The 18,429-nt window shown below is 49.0% G+C and overlaps 4 protein-coding genes across 6 annotated transcripts in view; 2 read left to right on the top strand and 2 right to left on the bottom strand.

Annotated features, from left to right (window-relative positions):
- Positions 1-6: 6 nt before the first annotated feature.
- Positions 7-3,220, bottom strand: LOC113205627 (D-glucuronyl C5-epimerase B). Its single transcript, XM_026421320.2, has 11 exons — positions 3,126-3,220; positions 2,957-3,036; positions 2,704-2,864; positions 2,465-2,626; positions 2,203-2,374; positions 1,886-2,116; positions 1,598-1,776; positions 1,342-1,482; positions 1,001-1,188; positions 764-918; positions 7-558 (listed from the first exon to the last, which is right to left on the bottom strand). Exons 3-11 carry the CDS (start codon positions 2,851-2,853, stop codon positions 179-181), a joined length of 1,758 nt encoding a protein of 585 aa, XP_026277105.1. The 5' UTR covers positions 2,854-2,864; positions 2,957-3,036; positions 3,126-3,220; the 3' UTR covers positions 7-178.
- Positions 3,221-3,268: 48 nt separating this feature from the next.
- On the top strand, positions 3,269-4,478 carry LOC113205628 (protein C19orf12 homolog). Its single transcript, XM_026421321.2, has 3 exons — positions 3,269-3,432; positions 3,780-3,947; positions 4,039-4,478. The coding sequence occupies exons 2-3, from the start codon at positions 3,788-3,790 to the stop codon at positions 4,299-4,301; spliced, it is 423 nt and encodes a 140-aa protein (XP_026277106.1). The 5' UTR covers positions 3,269-3,432; positions 3,780-3,787; the 3' UTR covers positions 4,302-4,478.
- A 1,699-nt stretch (positions 4,479-6,177) lies between these two features.
- LOC113205571 (chymotrypsin-like elastase family member 2A) lies at positions 6,178-12,246 on the top strand. Its single transcript, XM_026421236.2, has 6 exons — positions 6,178-6,509; positions 8,449-8,579; positions 8,938-9,044; positions 9,617-9,762; positions 10,226-10,548; positions 11,491-12,246. The coding sequence occupies exons 1-6, from the start codon at positions 6,293-6,295 to the stop codon at positions 11,749-11,751; spliced, it is 1,185 nt and encodes a 394-aa protein (XP_026277021.1). The 5' UTR covers positions 6,178-6,292; the 3' UTR covers positions 11,752-12,246.
- Positions 12,247-12,314: 68 nt separating this feature from the next.
- LOC113205570 (glutamate-gated chloride channel) overlaps positions 12,315-18,429 on the bottom strand; it is a 27,669-nt gene continuing 21,554 nt past the window's right edge. For 2 of the 3 annotated variants that reach the window (XM_052274164.1, XM_052274166.1), the window contains 2 exons: positions 15,479-15,586; positions 12,315-15,398 (listed from right to left, as the gene is read on the bottom strand). In XM_052274164.1, the coding sequence (XP_052130124.1) occupies positions 15,255-15,398; positions 15,479-15,586 (252 nt within the window). In that variant the 3' untranslated portion in view covers positions 12,315-15,254. Of the gene's footprint in view, positions 15,399-15,478; positions 15,587-17,650; positions 17,702-18,429 lie in introns of all 3 variants that reach the window. The other variant, XM_052274165.1, reaches the window with a different exon arrangement.

Raw genomic sequence — 18,429 nt, 5'->3', positions numbered from 1 at the left:
AAAAATAATACAAGTAGTAATGAATATTGAGAAGTTAAGGACACCAAAACTACACTAGAGATCACAAGTAGTGACACAACAAAACGAAGGATAGTACAAAAAATACTAAGTAAACAAAAAGTACATAAAGACGTACAGAATTAACTACAAAAGTAATGACATACAAAGTGAGAATATGTTAGTTGTGGGCTGCTCGTTTACCATTCATATAACCTATCCATCGCCTAGCAGTGACTTCTATAAGTGGGTCCTTATCTATTGTGGCCAATAGAAGTAATTGGTTGACATGTGTTGCATGATAATCCCAACGAGCTAAATTTGGAGCAGTACCAAGAGTGAAATGTCGCAGGTCATAAGATGTTCCTGACCCAGTATCAAACAGAAGCAGGAGGTTCTTTAAAGAGACCATGCCTTGTTCAAAGAGAACAGAAGCCTCTTTGGCCTGTGCTGGGGGTGCTAAGGTTTTCAGGTCATACAGACCAAGCAGAGAGTAAATAAAACCATTCAACACAAATGAGGCAGGTCGAGTTGGATATTCCTCATACCATGGAAATTTTCCTGAAAAAGAAATTTAAGTTAATTCTACATGAGATACACAAATGCAACAGAAAGGGTGTTAGCACATTCAGTGTGAAGGTTTTCTTGAGTATCAAAGCCGTGTTAATGACCCCCAGACATTATTATTTTATTTCTTATCAAAGACAAATGAAAACTGAGTGGTGGACTGGTACACTAAAAAGTATTAAACTGAAATTTAACATACCTAGAAATAGAGCTAAAACACCCCCTTCATCACTTGGTACTCTAAAAGGGCGTAAACCATTAATAGCTGCTTGAAGGTATTGGGGTTCTCCGCCTGAATGATGATAAGCGCGAGCAAGGACTGAAATTGCATGCCCCTGCCCCATTGCAGAGTACCTAAAATAAAAATTCATGTAAGAACAAATATTACCCATAAGTGAGAGCTCTAAGCTAGGTAGATCACAATAAAAGTTCTCACCATCCAGGTTCAAGTTCCTCCATACCAGCAGCCACTCTACGTTTCACAGGATTAGGCCAACCACCTGTATTTCGGTCTTGATGCTTTACAAACCAACGAGCTGCATCATAAAAGTGAGCCAAATGCTCACTGGATGATAGACTAACATTATCTACTTTTCCCCATCCTCGTAAAGCTATACCAACCACCTGATAAAAAAAAATTAAAACAGAAATATTACCTTTAACTAATTGAATTGTTCAAAAGTTTCTTTAGCTTTAACTTCAAATATAGTACACATAACTGGTGGCTTAAACTTCAAATATTTAACTTTAAAAATATGAAACATAAACAACACCCACCTTGAGTTTTGATCTAGGAAGCTTACGTTTTCCCTTATTTTGTAACAGCAACCCTTTCTGCAGATCAACAACTAGATCTCTTATGAGTGTAATCCAAGGGGTGACATCATCACATTCAATACCATGATAAATATCTTGGTCCTGCAAAAGTTTAGAGTACATAAGGCACTTCCAATACAAATAAATAGAGCATATTTATCACAGAACTCTTAATGTGACAAGCTATTACAAAACTGGATACTCAGCAGTAATATACCTTGCTGTCCTGAATGAAAATAAGCTGAGGAGAGCAGAGATAGTGAAGCCGCCACAATTGCCTAGTTTCTCTATTTTGTAAAGCAACAGTAACACTACTGTTGATAGACAAGATCTTCAAATCCATCATCAAGACAAAATCCAGTACATGGTCTAACTTCAGAGAGACAGACCCACCAACTGAAAAAAAATATTATGAATATTATAAATATTCATATAAAAACATTTCTGAAGCATTTCACAATGAAATACTAAGATTAAGATAGCAAAATAGAGAGAGGACTCTTACTTGAGGATTGGAATTGCAGAACAAAGCTGTTGGCCTCAGGATCATGAGCTCTAGTAAAAGAGGCAAGTCCGTTGGTGGACCAATGAGAAATATCTTTCTCACCATCTTCAAGAACTTTTCTTCGGGGTTCTGGTTCTGTTAGGTTTTTACTATAGTGAGATAGTCCAAATTGAGCGATTTGAGTTGGATAGTAGTATCCACCACTCTCCCATTGTGTAGATACAGGCACACCTGATATTAAAAAGTAACAGCATAACATTCAGGTTAAACACAAGACTGAAGATCTAAAGGCTCAGCACACTATTTGTTACACCTACCTTCGGTGGCACTCAAACATTTCACACGCTCACGAACCTCAACATTGTAGTTTTCAAAGTACATGAATACACCTGAAGGTTCATACTTCCCTTTCGGATAGAATACTTTAGAATAGCTATGAGACCATTCAAATCTCTCATAGCCATCGTAAGTGGCTAGTTTACCATAAACCTAAGAAAATCAAGGGAGATCAAAAAGTATACGTATTAGATCATTACACAAAGCAGAAGTATAAAGTATTAAAATAAATCATTCTCTTACCTCAAAATATTTATGAATAAAAGAAAATGGTAAATAGACTTCATCTCCCTCTTTCCGGCATTTAAGGGCAATATCACCATTAATCAAGCAGTCAATTTCTTCATATCCTTGCAATTCACTTGTCTGCCTATCTGCAACGGGTGAGTTACCAGAAAAGACATCCTGGAAAATTGAATACAAAGAAGACATGATACATTATAGGATACAAGCCAAGTGATAAGAAAAATCTAAAATTTTACCTGAAGTGGTCCATCTCCATTGTGTTTATAACTGTTATCCCAACCAGGAGGATGAAGACCATCAAGACAACGATTCCAAAGGGACCATGTTGCTAAGAAAACTAAGCCAAACACCAAAAACAGCAACAGTTTCACGTTGAGGCGAAGCATATTGAAATCAGCTGTAAATTTAAAATGCATTGAAAGAATTAACAAAGGTAAAGGGGATCGTCTATCGAAGTGGAAACCAGGATACTTCTACATTTATACTCACATAACCTCGCACTTCTCTGTCAACAATCATCTTAAGAAAAGTAGCATGTGAAATATACATTCAATATTGATTTCAAAAGGCTAAATTAAAATAGAAAGTACAGATTTAATTAAAAACACGCTGAAAGAAAATACTATTGCTGTAAATTCGTGTGTAAGTCGTTAAATACCATTTCTGTTTTCCAAACAAAAGTGTGTTGGTTTGGTCTGCTCGTCGTCGACAAAACAGTAGAAGGTTGAATAGCTAGCAAATGCAGTATTCGCAGTGGACTCAGAAGTGGACGCTATTTGCAGTATCTCTGCCGACGATGCTTCCCTCAGTGTATATACGTCAGTTGATAATTCTTCACAGTGCTTCAGGTTCAAAGTTGTCTTAGTTTGCCTCTAAATTCTGAAACAATCAACAAACAACGAAACAATTGTCTTTCAAAGCAACTCCACACGTCGTTCAACTGGGCTAGTCGGTGATCTGTAAATGTTAGTATTTTTTGAACTACTTCAACCCCGTTTGGCACATATGCCATACTTTGTGAGTCAGGGTTATGGGACTGTCAAAAAGAATCCAAGATATGGTATATGCATGACTACAGCAGCATCAGAAGTCCTTGGTTTCTTCAAATTGAAACAAGTTTTACCCACACAATTTGACGGATTATACTAATCGCAATGTTTTTATGTATATAGTCCTCCACTCTGTTTGGTATTCCCCTTTGTGCATGTGGTCCATTTTATCTTTTTTGGTGTACCTAAGAATGAATTTAGATAAGGTGCAACAGTCCTTAAAATATGTTTTTGTATTTTTAATACATTTCTTAAAATTACAGGCGTAACCATGCCAATAAATACGAGTGAAGTGATGTACATCTTGAGCCAGCTTTCCGAACAGAGAAATTTACGAGTGGCTGTCACAGAATCTTTAAAATGTGGTGCTGGAATTGGGTTAAGCGCAGCAATTTGTGCAATTTTGTTGGGTCCGGTGGGTCTTGCTTTTGGTAAGTTCTCTATTGCTCTATGACTGGTATAACCTTTTCCCTTAAAAAATTTAAATGGCCCTTTTTAATTTATCAATCAATTCCATGGCAGGAGGTACAGTTTCCTCAGTGATAGCTTCATATATGATGCATGGCAAGTTCAAATCAGTGGCTCTTGTCATTGCTCAAGATATGACTCCAGCTCAGCAAAGTCAGCTTGCTGCATCATGCATGAGAATCATCAATGACTTTCGTGTTGAAGATGTTGCTGTTCTCTTACCTCTGCTCCTCAACTCACCATCAGCTCAGCAAGCTCTCATGACTCAATTAGTAGGTTACGTAACTAATGAAATGAAACTGAAAATCATTGACTGAAGTATGATGATGTAATTAATGATAGGCTGATCGTGTGATTTATCTTGTAACTAGTGAATTAAGTTTTCTAACTCATGTGATATTATATTTTTATGTCCTAAAGGAAGGGCCAAAAATATTAAAGTATTGTTTTTATTGTGAGATAAATTCTTTATTATTAAATTGCTGAACTGTGCAGTTACTATTCATTGTTCACACCCGATTGCCCCTTTTGAGCCACATATGATGTGAGATTCTCCTCATATTCCACTGTCCCATTGTTCAGTTGTGGAGTCAGTGCGAAGAATACTAAGAAACTGCAGGATTCAGTGCTGAATTGAACTAATCATTTCACAGTTCAGCTCGTTTCATTGCCTTGTTGTGAGTGGGTTTCAAAATGCAGTTGAACCAACTAACTGTTAATTGTATGTACGGACACGTGCCCTTGCGTCTGTCCCCTAGGCAGAAGTCCTAGGCCTATAGGCACCCACACCACATTCGTGTGGCTCTGCGGCGGCATTCGACCAACTTCCGAGTCGCTCAACCCAAAGACCCTGAGCAGAGTCTTCGCCGCTTGCGACTGCTGCCCTGCCCTGGCGCGATGCAGCTCCGCGATACGCGGCTGGCGCTGCTGCAGGCCGAGGAGTGCGCCGCGTGTGCGCGAGATTTACGAGGACCTTTGACACGCACCGTGAAAACGAAAGTGAGGTGGGAGAGAGAGGACAGACAGACAGCGATAGGGCCTCGCCTGGCTGCTGCTGCTGCTGCCGGGTCGCCATCGCCATCCATCATTCAGGCGCAAGATTGCGAATCAGGGCCCGGCTGGGCTGTTGGGCGGTGACGCGCGGAACTTCCCTACGGCTGCAGCTACACGACGAGCGGGTAGCACTTCTTGGCCCCGCTCCCCGCTGCGCGGGCGCGGCGCTAACTTACGTCTTCACCGACCCCGCCGGGCCCGGGGCCTCCGGACCTCCGGACCCCTATTGTTCGCACGCCCGACTTTGTCGACGGCGACGTGAACGGGGCGGCCGATCAGCTGGACGTACAGACCTTTTGGCTCGATGCCTGTCTTGTCTGTCTCGCCCTCCTTTCTGCATCAGTTTCCCCTCTCCTTCCAAACTTTCCTTCTCTGCTCAACACTTTTTTTTTCTTTCTTGTATCCGCCCATCCCCATAAAACCACCGCGTCGAAGATAACTTTTTGTTCTTTTGAATCTTGAATACTGTATATATTTTGTTGTTTGCCTCCGAGTTGACGGCACGCTATCACACGCGACGTGTTATTTCGTAGCACCCAGGGGTACCCCCCCCCCCTTCCAAGCCTTTGTTCGCACGGCGCCTGCAGCAAGGCCTGCCTGCGTTGTGATCCCCGACGACGCCCCCTATCAAAGGACCAACAGCGACATGTCTTCCCGACCGGAGGGTCCGCTCGCTTCCGCTGCTTCCGCAATGAGCTGAGCTGAACCGGCACCCTGGCGACGGTACGCAACAGGACTCCACCAGCAGGGCCCTGCCAGCAACGTGCCAGGACCCCGCCAGGACCCCGCTAGGGCCCCACCAGGACCCCACTAGGACCCCGCCAGGTCCCCGCCAGGACCCTACCAGGACCCCACTAGGATCCCGCCAGGACCCCACTAGGACCCCGCCAGGTCCCTGCCAGGACCCTACCAGGACCCCAGTAGGACCCCGCCAAGACCCTACCAGGACCCCACTAGGACCCCGCCAAGACCCTACCAGGACGCCACCACTCCCCCACCTCCATCATTACTTTCGTTTTCCTGCCTGGCGGGCTGCCCTGCCCTGCGCCGGCCTCCTGGACTCTGCCTCCCTCTCCCTGCCGCCGCGGGCCGGGGCGGGCCGGGGCCCCGGACGGTGTCCTTACATCGCTCAGTCCGTGCGCGTGTGCGCCCGCGTCCGCCTCGCGTCGCTGCCCTGACCTGCCCCGGCCTCTGCCGCGCCCGGTCGGCCCGGCCTCCAGGTTCCCGCCGTGCCTGCGGCGCGCGCCGCCCGGACATGCGCGGCGCCCCGGTGCTGCTGCTGGTGGTGCTGTGCCTGAGCCTGACTGCCGGCCTGGACGACGACGACGCCGTCCCCGAGGCCGCGGCTGACGCCGGCTCCACGTCAGCGACCTCCACGACCTCCGCGCCGAGCACGGCCAGCCCGAGCCATGGCGCCGGCGGCCGCAACTCGACGTCGAGGAGCCCCGCTCCGCGCGTCCACCACAACGCAGGTGAGAGACCGAGCGGCGGTGCAGTATACAGTAGTGTGTGACCAGGTGGCTCCCGCGCTACGCCTGTGCGCCACTCGGCGGGCTTGCCACTGACCCGCGCCCCTTTCCCGCGAGAGCAGGCAACCCGCAGTGACGTCGTCGCAGACCGCTGTGAGAGAGTAACAACTCGTGGTCCAGTAGCCGTAAGCCGAGTGCCTGCCCTGCTCTGATGGGTGCCCTTGACCCTGAAACACCAAACTCCGGGCTGGCCGGGCCGACCGGGCCCGCGGGCCTGATGGGCGCGCGTGGGTTTACGAGCGCGTCCGAGGAGGCGGCAATAGTGTCTGGGTAGTGTGTGCCGTAAACACGGCGTCCCGCGGGGATACCGATACGCACCTACTCCAGAGTAGCTAGCGGCAGTCTCGCGCTGAGTGAGCATGCTCGCCTTCGTAAAGTTGCAACCGTTGCTCGTATCTCTGAGATGAGGGGGGGGGGGCAAACGCCCTGATATCAAACACCTCCCGGTCGCAGGCAAGTACGTAACCCACTCATTTTGTTGACCTTTGGACTTTCGCAAAACTGATTGAGACTAAAAAGAAATACAGCACGTTGTTAGTTGTCACAACAACAGTGACAAGGAAGAAAATAAAAAGATTCAATTTGGACAGCGGAGAGAAAAGTGGCGTACGTAAAGACGACATTTAACTGTAGTCGCCAGTGTGTTAAACACCGGCGAAAGAAGCACCGTTACCTAGTTTCAGTTACGACTCTGGGAAGGACTGCGACCTGGCTGGCGTCGCGGGCGGCGCGGGGTTGTCACCGAAGGCAGGTTTACTTCCCGAACAAAAATATATAATAATAAGCGTGAAGCTGGTGCCTGCAATTCTCCGTCGACGGGCGCCGCACCGCTTTACTTCCGCTCCGTCCCGGAAGTACCCGGAAGTGCACCGCGGAGCCGTGGGCGCGGTGCACGTGCAGCAGTGCAGGCGGCGGCGGTGCACGCATTGGAGAGCGGAACGGCGGGCGGGAAGAGAGGGGGGGGGGCATCAGCTGTCCACTGCCCCGCGCCGCCGCCCAGCTGAGGCGCCACGCCTCCGGATCACGTTGTTGATCTCCTCTCCTCCGGTTTCCGCCCCGCTCCGCCCGTCCCCGCCATCATTATGTCAAGTGTTGTGGCACATGATGCAACGCGCGTTGCGCGTCCGATAGCGATGGCGTGGCGCGGCGCGGCGGGCTTGTTCAGGGTCCGGCCGGCCGGCGCGGCGGGAGGCTATAGAAAGTGATCTGAGGAGAGAAAGTCTCCCCCGCCCCGCCCCGGCGTCCCCCTGCTCCTCCTTATCCGCCTCCTCCGCCTCCTCGGCCTCTTCCTACTCGTCCGCGCCGTTTCCTCCGTCTCTCTCTTGTTCACCTGGTTACCGTCCGTCCCGACTGGTGACGCTGCCATTACCCTGCAGAACGCCCCCGCCCCGCCCCGCCTCGCCCCGCCCCGCCCCGCCCTCTGCCTACTTCCGCGTCGGCCTCACGCTCCCCGCCAGGTGCAGCCTCAGAAGATGAGGCGCGCAGATAGTTGCTGCTGCTGCTGCTGCTGTGTTGTTGTTGTTGAGATGCCAATCACCGGCGCGCTGCTGTCCCTGTCAGGACGGGAGGAGACAACAGACGATGTTTCATCAACGCAATTTAACCCTTGGGTATTCCGCTGAATCTAGAAAGTGGACTCATAATTATTGGTTAGCTCTGGGCGCCCGACAACAACGCCAGCCCCTCGCGGCCAATCAGCTGAGCTGGACGGACGCCTGCCGACTCCAGGATAGGCCACACGCTCGACCCCGCTGCGCTCCACTAAAATAAATTGCCTACCTACCAGGCGTTTTATGTCCTCATACCAAACATGACCCGACTGTATACACTCTACGTTGCGCCTTTGGCTCACGCTGCTCACCGTGTGTTGTGTTTGGCGCAGACGCGGAGTGCGGGCTGAGCCTGCTGTCCCGCCGCCGCCCTCGCTCGCTGTGGACGCCGTCATCCTGGTCGCAGTCCCAGGGCCGCATCGTCAACGGCAAGGAGAGCCGACAGGGCGCTTGGCCCTGGCAGGTACGAGCACACGGACCACGCAACCTTACTGATGAGCCATGTGTGTTGAACCAGGACATACTAGCACGTGTTCTCTGTTAAACGCGGGGTATGTTGTGCACTTGCAAGTGTTCAATGGTTCACCTCATCTTCAGGACCTCCGCGTGTTGGATGAGATAAAGTACAGGAAGAGCAGAGGATTTAAACACTTGCAAGGGCACAACAGTGTTGTTGAGCATTTGCAAAAGCACGGACATCTGGTCGAACACCTGCAGGTGCACAACTATCTGATTGAACACTTGCAAGTACACAACTATCTGGTTGAAGACCTGCAAGTGCACAACAATCTGGTTGAACATTCGATGTTTCCTCCACGCAGGCCTCGCTTCAGGTGCTGCACCCACGCCTCGGTCTCATCGGCCACTGGTGCGGCGGCGTGCTCGTGCAGGACAAATGGGTGCTGACCGCCGCCCACTGCATCCACAAGTAAGTGCTCATGTGTTCATCTCCCTACACACTTACCTGTCTTGCTTTGCTTCACCGGCGCGGTAGCAGCGGGTGGCCTCCATGATGCCGAGGCAGGCGGGCGGTAGACGGCGATGCCAATATATCCCGACTCCGCACCCCAAGCTCGCCTTGGACCCCGCCTTTTCTTCTCTCCGGGGGGAGCCTCGGCGTCGTCGTGCGTAGCTTCGCCCGCCCCGCCCCGCCATGCCACACCCCACGTACTCGCACAAAGAAGCCGCGCGGGGAATAAGCTCACACACATCTCCCTATAGTCCCTCCCGGCCCCCCGCCGCCTTCCCTTGGCCCGACCCGGCCCGGCCCGACGGCCCCCCTTGAGCCCGTGAGTGAAAGAGCTGCTCCGGTGCCGAGAGCCGCCTCCTCACTTAGATGGCCGCCGGAGGAATTTTCCAATCAGGTTGGTTCGTCCGCGAGGAGGGATGCGGCGGGCGTGTCTCGCAGACCCGGATGGGGTTGCATTCCCTGCTCCCGGTCCTCCTCGACGAGCTCGGCGCTGACCTCCCTCCCTACTCCCACGACGTGCCTGCTTGCAGCGAGGTATTCAGCCTGCCCATCCCGGCTCTGTGGACCGCCGTGCTGGGCGACTGGGACCGCGAGGTGGAGGAGAACACCGAGGTCAGGGTGCCTATTGAGAAGATCATCATCCACCACAAGTTCCACGGCTACAACAACGACATTGGTAAGAATGGAAAACGATTTCCACATTTGGAAAAACTTATTTATAATTTTGACACCCAGCTCAAATGACGCTAGTTTCGAGGGCACTATTTCCACTATCACAATACAATTGGAATTCTTGGGCTGGCAGACCTCTTTGTTTTTAAAAACTGACACGGGCAAAACAATCTGATTTTTTTGGTGAAAAGGGAAAAACTTTCAAAGTCTCAGGGAAACTCTTCAGATTTTGATGAATAAGCCTCCATAAAAGATGTGGGATTTCGCCCAATTTTGTGAGAAGCGACTTCCTCAAAATCTACGAAGTTCCTCAAATTTGATACCTTCCCATACAAAAAAATCAGATAATATTTTTTATCGCGTGTACCTCAGCCATAAATTAGTTTGGTTTGTTACTTTCAGTATTCAAGTGAGTGTTGAACGTATCATCAAAAAACATACTTAATTCTTCTCATTTCGTTCCTCAGCGCTGCTAAAGCTGTCGCGCCGCGTGCGCATCACGGGCGCGTCCCGCGTGCGGCCCGTGTGCCTGCCGCCGCCACCCGACGGCCCCGGTGACGGCCCCGGCGTGCCCCCCGTGCCCAACGCGCCCGGCGACGACAAGCCCCTCTGCATGGCGACCGGCTGGGGCCGGCAGTCGGCCTCGGGCGGTGAGACGGCCACGCTCCTCCAGGCCGCCGTGCCGCTGCACGCCAACACGCTCTGCGGCAAGCGCTACGGCGGCGGCGTGCGCATCGGCCAGGGCCACCTCTGCGCCGGCCACCTGGACGGCTCGTCCGGCACCTGCGTTGTGAGTTTATTGTAGCATGCGCTCTTAAAAGGGCAACAAAAGAATATGACGAGAATCACGAACCGGAGGAGCACTGGGGTCACACTCTAAGTTCCTTGCAATGAGTGGTCTTCATATTACAAAGATTTGGGTTTGTAACATACAAAGGAACTGAAACCGCCATATTACAAATCGAATTTCTCCGTATTATATCGCAGGTCTTTGTAAGAAACTTGCATGCAGTCCTGAAAGCACGTCCACCATTTGCCGTTTACGGAACTGCCAAGTTCAGCCGATGCCACTGAATCTAGATCTATAATACTTTTATCACAAAAGTGTGGCTCAATTTTGTGATTCCTCAGATTTTTCGCTTTTATAGACATGATGACTTTTTAACGCAAAGTTTAGTGTATAACGGGAGCTAGTATTTACGTTTATCACAAAAACTTACGATAAAAAGTTATCACATTATTTTTGTGATAACTTTCCCATGTACTTTTTATAGCATGTTTTTTTTTTTGTTTTTGCGATAAAAAGTTATGATGTCCAGAAAAGCGATAAATCGAAGGAATCGCAAACACCGAGTTATGGCAGAAATGAGGGTTAATTTATCACAACTCCAGATTCAGTGGCGCAAGGCGCCTGGTAGATAGGCAACATCTTGCGTCCAATGCATACGTGCACCGCGGGGTGGCCTACCCCGACTCTCGCAGGCGCCGAGTTCCCGTAATTTGCCGAATGAATCTCAGGAAAACGGACGCCTTTTTTTGGGTGCCCCCACCTTCCTTGTTCCTCTCCGCCCCTCACCCTATCTGTTTGCTGTGCACGGTATTTTTTTCTTTAAGTCTCATAACCTAAAATAAGCTGAAACATTGTAAAATAAATGTTAAGATGTGAAAATTAGGTCTCGGTCATCTTGTCTAGTAGAATCAGCGTACGGTTTATCTGAGATGCTTCCTGCAGGGGGACTCGGGCGGGCCGCTGCAGTGCCTCGGCAAGGACGGCCGATGGTTCCTGGTCGGCATCACGTCCTTCGGGTCGGGCTGCGCCAAGCCGGGCTTCCCGGACGTCTACACCAGGCTGTCGCACTACTCGAGCTGGATCCAGGGGCAGCTCGACAGCGACGTGGACGACATCGAGGAGGAAGAGGAAGGGCTGGAGGAGGGGGCGCAGGAAGAGGAGGAGCAGGAGGAGGACGAGGACCAGGACCTGGCCGACTATTGAGCTCCTGCCACCTGTTTCAGGAGTAACTGAACTGGCTCGTCTGGCAGATGCGAAACGAAATCCACCTTCCAATCTGTAAAACGTCATGTTCACCAAGGAAGCCTAGGGCATGGCGTGGCGTTGGCCCAGCCGCCACCTGTGGGGGTTGGCTGCGCGGGGTGGAGTAACGCATTGCCGGAGCGTGACAAAGATTGATGTCCTTCCGTGCGCCCCTTTCAATCCGCGCGCCCCGCCCAGGCTGTCCAACCGCGTCGCACTGCGCGCTCATCGGTGGCAACGCTGCCAACATGACAACAGGGCAGGGAGATTTATCAGGGGAAGGAGACTGACACAAACAATTTGTGAATTATTTATCGCGTCTTTGTGTTACTCGCATTTTGTTAAGCGGAGTTTGATCGTTGTTATTGCTGCTCTTGTTGTTATTCATGTGATATTTAATGTTATGGTAGAGTACTTTTAATTTATTTAAATTATAGGCAGCGTGCCGTTGACAGACTGTTGTGTTTTTTTTACACCCTTTCCAAAAAGAGTCCTTGAGAAGAGGAAAGAACATGGCGGCAGGGTTTTGTCACGGGAACTGCTTAATCCCTTTATTGAAAATCATGTTCCGAAAAATATACAAGAAATTATGTACAGCTTGCTATAACGATAGTTATTATAGGTATTTACATGGTCAATATGTAAAATATGACTGACATGCAAGCAGCAGCAGCACAGAGCATGTTGTGTAAATGAGGACCCATGACTAACGATAAGACTAATGATAAGAATGGGACGATGAGAATGACGGCGATAAAATGAAAATGATTCAAGACACTTAAAACTACATGGGTTTTGCCTGACAGACGTCGGGACAAAATCGATCACATGGGAGTACTAAAATAAGGAAAGACCCTTAGGTAAAATCGAATATTTAGTGCGGGAAAATAACATTTTAAAAAGTGGTCAGGTAGTTTACAAACAACACGATCTACGTGCAATAACTATGTAAATAGAATAGAGACCTCCAAAAGCGACAGTTTGCCGACGAAGTAATTTCCGGTGATCTAAGCTGGTGCCGGGCAGCTTGTCGCAAAACGATTCCAAAGCTGAAAGAGATGCAAGTTTTGTAAAGAAATATTGCAATATTTGAGACAACTTTATCAAGTTTGTGCAGGGGGAAAGCAGCTTTCATCAAGTTTTCATACTGTTCATACTGTTAATATGTGCGCTTCATTGAAATTTAGATAAAGAATGAGACAGCAGCAAAGAACCCAAGGGAACAGTTTGCGGTAAAGGAATGCGCAGGCCTAGCAAAAGAGTCGATTTGAATATTCATATTTATATATAAACGCTCTGCTTAGATACACGAATTGTGCCCCAAGACAACAAGCCGTCGACCCGTACGGCTAACCATAATAAAAACTAAAATTTTAAATACCTTGACGCCAACTCTAACTGTACTACAGCAGAGACTCGGGCAGACATAACATTACTCAACCAACAATCACAACAAACGACAAAGAGAAAAACAATTTACCGTAAATGTAATAACAATGTATATATCCTTAATTTATACCTTACATGCAAATCCTTAATTTTTAAAAATCTCACTATAAATCTTTCATGATGACTCCCTTGGGGGATCATGGTAAAAAGAACAACACAACGACAGCATGACAGTAGTAAACAATCGTAATAATTACAGACTACTTGAAATACAACATGCACGGGTGCACTTTTTCAGTACAAATGTTAAAACGTTGCTGGAAAGACCCGAAAAAAAGTTACTGGAATAAGGTGCGGTACGTGCAAAGTCTAAAACATAAGAAAAGAAGAGGCCCGGGGTTAGGCACGCGTTATTGAAGCAGGCACAACCGCAGGCAGGTGACAAGGTGGCATCGCCCGCGCACGAATCGCAACGTATAGTCATTGTTCCCGAAGTAGCCTGCTTAACCTACTTTACTCATTCACTTATTGCATTTTCACAGCGCTTTGTGGTACATTGTATCTCACTCTATTATGTCCCAAGCCAAATAGGTCGTTTCACACTACACAAAAAGGAAATGTGTCTACGCAGCTAAGGACAAGCCCAGAATTGGCGCGGCGAGTATCAGCCCTTTTCGTATACGTAACAAACTGAGATCACCATCAACAAAGCTTTCACGAGCGTGTTGAAACTGATTAATTAAGGAAGATAGAAAGTTGATCAATATAACCATTGAATTTAGAGGAGAAATGTATCTATTTCAAAACGAGCAAAAGTTACGTGGAGAAAAACTACAATTTGAATATTCCTTTTCCAAGTACGACACTAGTTAAAATTCAGTTCGAAAATTGTCTCTAAATTTTTGAAGATTAGAAATCGGTTGGTTATTACTCAAACCAGGCAGTAAGATTTTCATAAAAGGTGCTTTTTCGCTAAAGATTAAAACTGTATTCATTGCTACGTAGTAAAAAAATCCTGATGGACAGGTAAATTTAAGAAAACGGAAATCTAAGAACTTCTTCAACATTACAAATAACCTTATTTTAATTCACAAATTAGACAAAACTTGCTAAATTTTTTGGTATTATGCGTAGGTGAGTTCTTTGGTCCAAGACTATAATAAGGGCCTAGGGAAAAGGGGACTGGATGCAGAAGATAGCTGCGGGGGACGAGGCAACTTAACCGTTTCATGAAAGGATATAAGACAAGCCTTTGCATCACGGTCGTGAGACCCAAGCAAAATTGCAAATTAGGAAAAATCAGTAGACAGTATTCTTACACTTCCTGAGGCATGAAATTAAATACATAATCAGCAAGAAAATAATGTTGAGCATGGGTTCAATGGCAACTTGAAATATCAGGCTCTGGTTACAACTCCTCAAACATGACTAGATATAGACTAGATTATGTCTTAAAACCATACATAACTCTTGAGAAATGAAAATGTGTGGACCAGACCTGAATCCTTAGCAGTGAAAAAGAAATTTAGCGGAATCCTGGCCCTTGTGGCGTTACGTTAGTAAACGTCGTTTTATACAATAAAAGGTACAAATGTTCGTCTGGAAACAGTGCGGCTCGAATTGAGCAAAAAATTGCTACCGTCTGCAGTATTCAGCTCTGGTCCAAATCTTAGCCAGAGGCAGTGTCATTACAGGTTAGTTGGTAGTTCGACTGCACCGCGCGGCTCTGCGACGCGATGACGTCCAGCGGCACCACACTGCCGCTCCATAGCCAGGGCCGGCGCCACTCCCCCCAGGACTTCCCTCGGGGGTCCCCCGCCGCTCGCCAACCGGTGCAAACGAAACTGTTTCGGGGCGCTGGCCCGGGCGGACCCTACAGTTGGCCGTTGATGTCAGTCGAGAGTAAATGTTTGTTGGTTCGGTGTGCCCGGGGCGGCGCTATGGCTGCGCTGGCCAAGTCTGTCTCTGCGAGGGGATTTCCCCCCTGCCGGGACCCCAGGCCCGCCCCTGTGCGTCCGCCCCGTTTGGTCCTGGTTGTGCTCTCACACGCTCAGTCACTCCACGGCCAGGGCGGCTCAGGGCACGCCGCTGCCCGGGTCCGGGTAGTAGTAGAAGAAGAACACGAGGAACACGGCGTACGCGGCCGGGAACGTGATGCGGGCGATCACGTCGATGGTCTTGGCCACGCGGATGGGGTGCGGCGGCTCCCGCTTCCGCACCTGCGGCAACCGCAAACATCAGTACGACAGCGTGTCCACAGTGTGGCCACGGGGAGCCGACAGGGAGCAGGTGAACTCACCTCCGTAACGCAGCCGTTGTTGGCGGGGTGCGTGCACGGGTTGGGGCCGCAGTTGGTGCACGAGACGATCTCGCTGGGGCCGGTCGACCCCTCCTTCTTGTTCTCGCCCTGCAAACAAGAGCGTCCTGGTGAAACGGGGACGCCGACCGGGAGCCAAAAAAGGCGTGGGTCAGCTGATCGCCGCCGCTGCTGCCACGCGAAACCCTCGCGGGCCGGTAAAGAGACCCAGATGCAAAAAAATTAAAAAAAAGTCGAAGAAATTATGATTTTTGAGTGCAAATCGTTCACGAGCTGTATTGTGCGATTCGCTGGTCGTCAGCGAAACAATAATTATCATGAAATACAGGCAAAAATTAGATCAGTGGTTTTGGTGGCTAACGGCATATAAATTTTGTCAATAGAAAACAACAGATTACTTGGATGTAAAATAACTGTGAGCAAAATAAAAACTGGTCATTACACAAAAAACGCGGACACCTTTAATTTTAGATAAAATAGATTAGACATAATGACGCATTTAAATTGCATGTGAAATTTCAATTATAAGCCATGTGTTCTGGAAACGTCCGTGTTATCGAGCTACTCTAGCTGACACATCCTAAGTTTGATTTCATAATTAGTTCTGAATAAAGCAGTTAATGAAGAGGCAAATGATGTGCGTTTGCACAGCATTTCATTTTGAAAGGAAAGATCTACATTAGTTTGTAAAAAAACAACTCTATCGTATGTACTAAGCAAAATAAAATTACTGTCATTTATTTATATATTCTCTCGAGGTAAGCCGATGTATAGATATTTACATCTCTACCAAGTCAGGTTAGTTCGGTGCTCATGATATTGTAGCTAGTAACAACGGTTATGAGGCCTTGGTTTAGTGTCGCAGGCAGGCACTAAGCTGCCCCCAAACTAACCCGCGGTAATGTGCGCGTAGAGGATACCATGCACCAAGTGCAGAAAGCAAGAGGCTCTCGGATCAAGAGAGCCGCGGGTGAATCGACAAGGAGAATGATGACGACAATCATGTTCTCTCATATTTATGTCTCTTTTTTTTCCACGCAGCCCATATCCACCTCAGGCCGGCACAGTGTGGTGGACTCGGTCCGAGTCGACGAAGCGGGTATAGGCCGGGAAGCCAGTCTCAAAGCCGGAGGAAGCCAGTCAGTCGTTTCGCAGCCTCACCACCGGCAACCGTCTCTTCTCGTCGTGCCCGCGGCGCCCAGCAGCCGCCGCGGGTACCACCTACGCGCCTTGGAACCAGGTGCCTCGGAAGCCACCCGTGGCTGCTGGGCACCTCGGTACTGTAGAACAGCTCTTGCTCTTGGCCTAAAAGTGCGCCAGCTGTAGCCAGCCTGCTGCCCCGGGCCACCCTGCAGAGTTGGATCGCCGCTCCCCTAGCGCTCCGTGTAGAAGAGAAAAGTAGTGTAGGGGTCCGAGTGCTCCGCTATAGGTGCTCCGCCGTTAAGGCCGCCGACACCCCGCTCCCTGTTAGTCTGCAGCAGCGTGCCGGGGTTCATCTAGGCGGCCACCACCGGCGCGCGGGGGGCTCGCGCCACAGCCATGCAGCGAGCGACAACCTAATGCCTACATTATGGCGTCGATCCCATGGTAACCAGTATTGAGAAAAATATTCCCAGGTTTCGGTAGGTTTACGCGAATTTTTTATGATGTGTATGACGAAAAACACAATTTGGAAATGTAAATCTACAAGCACTTCGGATAGAATTGATGGACATAGAATTGATCGACACGACAAGCAAGAATGAGCTGTCGCAGATTTACAACATATTTTGTAAAAATAATTGATGTTTTTCCAAGTATGGCCGGTAGGCATCCGATGCTCGCTAGCTCCAGGGCTCTGGCTCGCGCGGCGCCTGCAGATGGCCAGGTACGCAACCCAGCCAACGCGGCTGCGCGGCGGCGCGGACGGGGCACCCCGCGTGCCCGGCGGCCAGACAGGCAGGACAGGGGGGGTCAGGGGGTGAGGGTGTGGGGGCGGCTGTGGGGCAGTCAGGAAATGGTTTTAAGAGCATCAGGCAGACGTTAGGGCTGTTTAGACACAACAAAACGACACGAGCAAATAACACAAGAAAATAGGAAGGCTAGCTAGAGAGAGGGTTTTCGTGGTTAACGAGTTATAGGCGGGCGAGCTCGAGTCCTAACAGGCTTACTCACCCTCCGACCGACCCAGGACTCGCGGCTGCGACGGATAGAGGAATTGAAGGTCTGGAAACAGGGCGACATTCTGAATGACATGCAGCGTCCCGACCCGAGCGAACACCCACAACAACAGTACACCAAGTTGGCACTGCTCTGGTCTCAAAGACGCGGACTTGTTTGCTTCCTCATAAGATGGTGCAAAACTAAAAAGAGGAACTCTCCTCATCAACATCAAAACTCAAGGGCTCCTGGAGATTGTAGAACAAGCCACATTTAGAATTGCCATAGAGGTCTTCGGTTTCTAAATCGCTGTTCGCAAAAATGTGACGTTAAAAGAGGCTTGTTCCGGGTCTGAGTTATCGATTGTCGATCTATTTTCAATCTAAACTTGGAAATTTCAGTAGCGCTCTCATCGGGTTTTGACAACCGCGATGATACGCACAGGTCTAATCTCCGCAATCATTTCAATTTGACACCATCCTGCTCGGAAATCTCTGAGATCACTGGTAGTTAGTCCTGTGCTTCTCCCAAAAAATATGTCGATGTTTTTCTTTTCAACTGTGTGCTAAGCACACAATTCCACCACCGCGGGACGAACACGGGAGGGGGCTATTACACGGTCCGCGCTCGCGGGGAAAGCATCACATAGCTTGGCGTTGTGTTGTCGGGACACTTGAGCGTTGTTCGTATGGAACACAGCCTCATCGTCCATTCTGCGAGACTTGCAGAAAGAGAGGGGAGTACGGGGAAGAGGGGGGGAGAGAGAGAGAGAGAGAGAGAGAGAGAGAGAGAGA

The sequence above is a fragment of the Frankliniella occidentalis genome, unplaced genomic scaffold, assembly GCF_000697945.3.
Source record: "Frankliniella occidentalis isolate FOCC.00 unplaced genomic scaffold, Focc_3.1 Scaffold343, whole genome shotgun sequence".
Lineage (NCBI taxonomy): Eukaryota > Metazoa > Arthropoda > Insecta > Thysanoptera > Thripidae > Frankliniella > Frankliniella occidentalis.
This window is presented reverse-complemented; position numbering and strand designations above follow the sequence as displayed.